The 7,642-nt window shown below is 44.8% G+C and overlaps 1 protein-coding gene across 1 annotated transcript in view; it reads right to left on the reverse strand.

Moving 5' to 3' along the window:
• IGF2R (insulin like growth factor 2 receptor) overlaps positions 1 to 7,642 on the reverse strand; it is a 130,108-nt gene that overhangs the window by 56,662 nt on the left and 65,804 nt on the right. The window contains exons 28-32 of the mRNA XM_019526780.1: positions 6,994 to 7,124; positions 4,984 to 5,081; positions 2,940 to 3,076; positions 1,383 to 1,573; positions 580 to 706 (exon numbers count right to left, since the gene is read on the reverse strand). Coding sequence (XP_019382325.1) covers positions 580 to 706; positions 1,383 to 1,573; positions 2,940 to 3,076; positions 4,984 to 5,081; positions 6,994 to 7,124 — 684 coding nt within the window. The remainder of the gene's footprint in view (positions 1 to 579; positions 707 to 1,382; positions 1,574 to 2,939; positions 3,077 to 4,983; positions 5,082 to 6,993; positions 7,125 to 7,642) is intronic.

The raw sequence follows: 7,642 nt of genomic DNA on the forward strand, positions 1-7,642 counted from the left end.
AGGGGGGGTGGGAGTGGGGGGCCATGCTGATGAAATGAGGGCCATAAATGAGGTCATGTTGAGGGAAGTATGGGAAGCACTGAACTAGGGACTTTGGGGGTCCCCTGCAAACAAGTTTGTGGCAAAAAAAGATGCTTTACAAATTTGGAGGCATAAAAAAAGTAAATCGGTAGGAATCAGTCTCTACCAAGTTTTGATGACCTGCTTAAAAGGCAAATAAAAATTTCAGAGTTTGGATGTTCTGAGTCAACAGCAGGTTCAGGGCCTGCCAACAGCCTTCACACTATAAACCAAGCCAAAACAGCTCCAGGAGGTCCTCCTTTTCTCTCCTGTGTTCCCTCCCCTCAACATAAAGGCTCTCCCCTAAAGAAGGCGTTTAAGAAAAACCTTCACCCCAAGAGGAAGTAGTTCTAGAGACCAGTTTGGCAAAGGAATTTGGGATTCAGAATTCTCCCACTCTTCCCCTTATCCCATTAGGACAAGGCTATTTGAAAATGATCGCGTGCACAACTGTTCCCAGCTATCCTTCACATCTACCATGTGCCAGAGCCACATGCATAGAATCACCAGGTCCCCTACCTGTGACTGGGTTTGTTACTCTACAATCATTGTTCACATTGTTTGTCAGAGGACATGCAGCAGCAGTGAACCACAAGAAAGTATATTCACAGTCTTCAAGCGCAGTTACCAGCTCTGGTTTAGATTCCTGAAACAAAACAAAGAATTAAAAGGAGGTTCACAACAGGCCATTCCTTGAACATAAGCCAAGTTTAACCCATCTTAGACTTGGTAGCAGTGCATCCTACTCCAGTGATTCAGTAACAGGCCTACTGCATTCAGTTCTGACCACTTCAAATTGGCAGAGGAACAGTTATTAGCTGCAGAAGGGCTCAGACTAAAAAAAAAAAAAAAGAGTTAAAAAGCCTCACACCACTGACCTAGGGGATGCTGCTGCACAGGAAGAGCATGAGGAACTCGTCCAAATACTGAAAAGGCATAAAAACTATGCATCATAGTGTGGATACTTACAAGTGCCACTAAAAACTAAGTGAAATTAATGAGGAACATTTAGGCTAGTATTAGCAGCAAAATTCTTGAAGACATTTTGCTAGTTCAATACTTTTCCAGAAGAAGGTATCAGAACTCCACTGTTGAGTATATTTTAAAAAAGGAAAACCAAAAACACAATAGAGAGCAAACTTTGCACTAGCAGGTACAGTAGACATTAAGATTTTTGCTCATGGGGTCAGACTGAGTATTTAAATCAGGAATTCTCTCTCTAGCTTAGTTCCCTAAGCAATCTAAAACATGCTCCACTTTTCCCTTCTCAGCAAAGCTGATATCACAGCAAGATAAGACCTCATCCCCACGAAAATACTTACAACTTTACTTTCATCACACTTGAGGCGCAGTATTGTCATCTTCCTGCGAATCTGGTCTGGGCACTTATCCCCATTAACATACTTGAGAACAGTAATGCCATTTTCCCATCGTGGCCCTTCAGCAACCTCCCCTATATTGATATAACTGGAACCATCCACCAGGCAGGCAGCAGCATTTAACGGACAGGAACCTAAGTGCAATGCAAGGCAGTAGAAGAGCATTTTGTTCTGTACTTGTCCCCAGAATTTCAGATCAGCTTATAAATATAGTAAATCATCCTTCTGGGCAAGTCTAAGTGGCATAGCATTGGTTCCTCACCTGATCTGACTTTAGTACATTTAGCATGAACCTCACTTCAAGAGGCTGATCTGCCCTTCCTTAAAAACTTGGTTATGTTCATTTTAGACACTAAGCATCCCCACCCCTGGCCAAAGACTATGTCCTCCTCACAATAAGGCATATAGCAGAATGAGGGATCAACCACCTCTATAGCAACCTGATGGGCAGTCAGTCAACAGCACACAGCAACAGCCTGAAGGCTTGCTCCTAAAATACCACCATTCTGCAAAGGATCTCGGATCCACTTTGGAGGAGTTAAACTCTCTCAAGCAGCCATACTTCTCCAAGAAGCACATTTCTTGTGTCCTCCTCCCAGGGACTCGAGACAAAAAAAAAAGGGAGACTTGGGGTAAAAGTACTAGAGAACAGTAAAGAAAGCCTGTGATTAAGCAGAGCTAGGAATACAAGTACTGCTGGGCACTTCTGCTAGTTTTAGTCAAAATGGTCTTCTCTGTTGCTTAAGACACAGCTGTCCATCTCTTTTCTACCTAATGACCTTCTGCTCCATCAGCAGTGGGAAGGTGGCAGAACTGAAAGCCATCATTACTAAATTCTTTCATATAAAATGCACCTCTTTATCCTCAAAAAAAAAAATAAATAAAAACTAGCTGCTGGAAGTTTGGATGCCTTTTAAGAAAGAAAATAAGACAACAGCAGCTTCTGTGGTTCAAGCCTCTGCTTGGGGAAAAGAGAAAGTAGCAATGAATGCACAGCACATAGGGCAGCACTATGAACACACAAGGATTTCGCTTTCCCCCAGAGGCTCAAGCTGCAGAACATGCCAGCAGCTTAACAAAAGCCTCTGCCACAGTAGTTGGGCCCAGTTCTACTGCATTTAAAGCAAAGCTAAGCCCTAGATGCCAAGGCAGAGGCTTCTCCTGAATCAGCTGGGTGGTCCTTCAGCTGACCCTGCAGGTGCTGATGCTTAGGATCAGACCCTCAGCTGACCAGGCAGGTGCTGCTGGCTGCTGACCCAGCTCAGCTCAAGAGAAGAGGGGTCAAGTAATTTGCGCAGCCAGCAGCACTTATGGTATCCTGCTGCTGGGGGGCGGGGGAGCATAAGGAAGAGGCAGGAATTTTTGCTTCCCAACTACTGCAGCTTCATTTTTTTTTTTGCAAAAAACAAGACACAAATCTTATTCAAGACTCGTATACAAGAAGATATGGTAGTACTTATGAGAAAATAGCCATTAAATGTTTTTTCTTCTTGCTCTTACCTGCACCTCCATGTGTCACTAAGGACTTGCAGACATTAATATAGTATCTCTGTGCAGAACCAAACATGGAAATAGCTTCCCAGTTCTCTCTATGCCGTGTCAGAGATGAAAGATCAAATGAGTTTCCTTCACTGTCTCTAGAAGAACACAGTTAAAGTAACAATGAGTTGAGAGCACTTCTAAAGACTGAACACCATGATGGTTTAATGATTCTGAATTATTCAGGGAACAGAGTTGACTAAGACATTTCTCACAGGTCGCAACAATACCACATTTGCCCTGAGGGTCTCATAGGTCATGCTGACATTGTAAATTTAACATCCCCAGCTGCAGCTCCAAAAAAAAGGCTAAAAAGACCACATCATCACATTGCACCTGCCTCCTAAAACAAGAAAAAATAAAATAAAAATAGGACTGGCTACACGACTCAGCAGTGACAAATCCCCTGCTAGAAGCAGCCAAGGTTCTTTGGGTAAGCGATATATTTAGAAGCAGCACATTCAGGTAGCTGCACTGCTTCCGTTCTAGAAAGCAGCCCATCTAGAACAGCACGGTAATGGGGGGAGAAGGGGGATAGCTACCTAGTAGGGCTGTGCACAATGCCTGCATTTCGTTTCAGTTTTGGAGGGACAGGGTTTGGTGTCGGTGTTTCGTAGGGCTGTCCGAAATGGCTGTGTTTTGTCACATTCAGCATTTTGGGGACAGTGTGATTTGTTTTGGTGTTCCGAATCACCATCCCATTTCATTTTGGCCAAAACCATTTCAGAGCTGTTTCAGAATTTCAACAGTGTTTTGGCCATAGGCTATAGTGTGGAAATTACAAAACTGCCTATAACTCTGTTATTTCTTGCCTGATTCAGATGAAACTTGCAGGGATGGTATCCCCTGCTGAGGGCATGAATCCTGTCAAGTTTCAAGGACATATGTACAGGGGTTTTTGTGAAGCTTCACCTCAAGCTGTTCAAAGCAAGTGCATATCACTTGCCAGCACTGGCAACCTGCTGTCATCCCGCACACAGATCTGGGGGCCCACTCCCCCCAGGAAGAGTATGACACAACCCTGCAGCCCACCTGGGAGGCACAGGCCCCTGGATCTGTGTGCAAGATGACAGCAGGCTGCCGCTGTCAGCTGGGGCCAGCGCCAGCACTGGGTTCTTCCCGGTGCTTGGTGTGGGCTACCGCTGGGCAGACTCGGGTGCTAGCTCTGGCCCCAGCCAACAGCGGCAGCCTGCTGTCATCCACATGCTCTGCAGCTGGTGAGTGCAGAGTTTTAAAAAAAAATAAAGCGCCCTGCACTCACTAGCTCTGGCAGTGGTGATTGGGGTCTCTGAAGGCTCATAGCAGAGCGCCCGCCCCATGAAGTACAGCACAGTGGGGGCAGCAGGGATCACCACCCCCTGCTTGGCATCATGTGAATGCAGCATGGCTCAGCTGGGCACCATGCACTGCCTGGGAGCTGGGGTGGCTCCAACAGTCAGCCGGAGCTCCCGGTTTGATCCCCAGCTCTCTCATCATTCCCTTAGCTGTTCCTAGGGATGCGGGCCCCCAGATCTGCATGGGATTTCAGCAGGTTGCTGGTAAAAGCTGGGGAAATAGCCCAGATATGCCATCATCACCAGCTGGCAGTAGCCGTCTGCTGTTATCCTGCATCATCTGGGGGCCCACGCCCCATCCCCCCAGGAGGAGCTTGGGGAAGCGATCAGAGAGCTGGGGGAAAAGATCAGGGAGCTGGGAGAATGTCTAAGAACCTGAACATTGCCCCAGCCCCCCGGTTTGATCACCCCAGCCTTGGGATTGGAAGGGACCTCAGGGACAGGTCTTTGTCACTGGCCAGCTAAGATGTCAATATCAGAACAGTCCTCCCCCCCTCCCATCACTGCATGCAAAGTACATAATTTCAGATTTTCATCATAGTGTCATGCAACTGAAGAATAAGTGTCTGAGACCAAAGCAGCTCACAGCACCCAGAGTCACCATCTCCCAAGCAGAAACATCACCGTTAGCATGTTACCACTCATTCAGACTAAAGCAAAGCCCAACCTACTTGTAGAAGCACTCTATAGATCTCAAGGGCAGGCAAGCATACGGGGTGTGCCATTCAAATAAGTAGGTGCAATCTGGAGTTTCCTTCAGAAACATGGGCTGACAGCAAAAAAAACAGAAGAGTCAAAAAGAAGCAAACTGTTCTTCCTCCTAATTGGACATTAGACTGCCCAATCCATTACATACCTGAGCAGATTTATGTAGGAGATACTCACATGCAACTAGCCCCCACACTGACTTCTCCCCAACCCAACCCTCCCAAGCTCTAGTCATTCTACATGCCTCAGGTAGGTGCAATGTTACCCTGGAAAGGAGTTAAAAACCTTTGGTTCCTCTAGAGGATTGAGAGATGGGGGCAGGGAAACAAGGGCATAATAGCCATCAATTCTTTAAAAACAGGGATCAGAGTGGATAAAGCCATTGCAGGTTGCCTGCCCAGGCCCGCATGGGAGCAGAAAGCAGCAAATCTAGAACCACCGCTGCTTTGCAAGCAGGGGCTGGGTCAGGTGTAGGATATCTACCTTCATCCGACAGAAGGTAAAGGGGAGAAGGGGCAGAGACAATACAGTGCCCTGTGCAAAAGCAAGCTGCTTGCATCTGAGGGAAGATAACCTATTTAGGGGGAACAGGGGGGAAGTAGATATAATTAATGTATTAAGCAGACCTGGTTTTTGAAAGACTGGGCTGTAGAAACATGATGTAGTAATACTTTTTCATGAGCTAAGAAGCTTAAATCAAAGGCAAGTAGTTTCAAAGAAATCAGCAGTCCTACCAGGAAAACTCTGGGGGGAGGGAAGAGAGGCATGTGCATCTCTTTCAAAATGGTTTCCAGTGTATACTAGCTAATGCCCAAGGAAGGGTGAGGTTCACTATCACAAAGATATGCTCAGCTTCATCTGCTCACAGCTGAGAAGTCTGGCCCCTTTTCACTGTTTGCTGACAGCATGTGCTTGTGAACACTAAATAGTCCCAACATTCTCTTATAATGGGGACCTTGTATCCACGTAAAAGAAATGCATCTATCTGCTTCAAAACAAGCATTCAGCTTCCTTTAACAAAAGCTAGAGCTTGACTTTTGACATCTTGGCACAAGCGCTGCAATTTAATCAATCCAGAGATTTCTGACTTACAGCAACCAATATAGTTGTTCTACACAACTCAAGCTGAATAAGGAGTTCAAAGCTTTGTTCTATATAACTTTCAACTGGTCCAACTCTAAATGTATTACCTTAATCCACCCATATGAAGTGTGATTTTACAGTTTTAAAGTGTTTAAGATTATGCTTTTCTAAACTTGTAAAATTTTGTCGAAATTTAACAAAGCCTTAAAAATGCCTGCTCTTCTGTGAGGATAAACTATTGGCTACCCTGCCTTGCAGTGTACTCTTAAGAATTCAGTTATTCCCTCTTTCAGAGTGGGACCCTTCTTGTTATTCGTTCAAAACTAGTTGAAGACTTAGGATTGAACTATTTTACTCACAGCAGCTCTCCAGGTGCTGCTGCTTTTCTTGGGGGCCTCAGGTCAGAGACTACTTGTTTTACCTTTCATTTAAGCTGTAGCAGCTGAAGACATTGACAGATACCCATTGAAAGCACTCCAAATCTGAGTGCTGCAGAGCCATGCACACACAAATGCCCTTCTACTTTCAACGTGTTTCAAAATGGCAAGGGGCATACAGAAGCAGTGATCTCCCATCACAGGGATGGAGAGCAAGAATCCTAACACATCCCTTGGCCTTTCAAGTACTTCAGCTGTGAATGTCTGGACCTGTTATTTAGAGTGCTACAAAACAGCTTATCTGTCCCCTGTCCAAGATATCAATGTAAAAACATTTATCCTGACTGTTGGGACACAAAGAAAAAAGTTCTTGCACAGCATTCCTGGTCCTTCAATTACACTTTCCAAACAACTATAGGTTCCCTCCAGTTTCTCTTATCCTTAACTGTTCCCTTGTTTCAAGTGAAACTTCTAAAGTTGTCAAATGATCCTGCCTTTCCTGTACATACTAACCTCCAGAGCACTGTTGTCACAGTAGAACAATATAGTAGTTGATCGCTCGTATATTTTGTGGCACCTCTCCCCACTGGTGTAGTTAATCTTTATCAATCCATTTTCAAACGTCAGCTTTTCATTGTACAATCCTGTTATATTAGATACAAAAGTTAATTTAACTAAAACATTTGAATTCAAGCAGTGAAAAAAGTTAATCCGCAAAAATCTAGCTGATATATCTGGCAATCCAGTGACAGAGTAGGCTACAGAAATTAGTTGGAAGACCGATTCCTGCTCTGACCGCCTCAGATAACAACAGCTAAGGTGCACACTTTTGATGCCCAGTTTGCCAGCAACACTACTTAGGTCTTTGGTTTTGAAGGGAAAAATCACCTATAGACTGCCAAACTATGCACCTCATGCTCTTCTGCAAAACCTTAATTACTAAAACATAGTAATTATTAGAAGGTAATACGTACACAGCCTTGCCCCCCCAACCTTAATGAAAGTGTTGCTATCAACTTCCGTGCCATTTTAACCAAGTATAACCAACACCTCACCCCTACCCCAACTCTCTCGAACAACTGTCAATCTAAGAACAGCCCTCCCTCCAGTAAGAAACTGGGATGCACTCCTCCAGGGACTAAAATTCAGTGCCACTTTACAT

The sequence above is a fragment of the Gavialis gangeticus genome, unplaced genomic scaffold (assembly GCF_001723915.1).
Source record: "Gavialis gangeticus isolate Ggan-Ray unplaced genomic scaffold, GavGan_comp1, whole genome shotgun sequence".
Lineage (NCBI taxonomy): Eukaryota > Metazoa > Chordata > Crocodylia > Gavialidae > Gavialis > Gavialis gangeticus.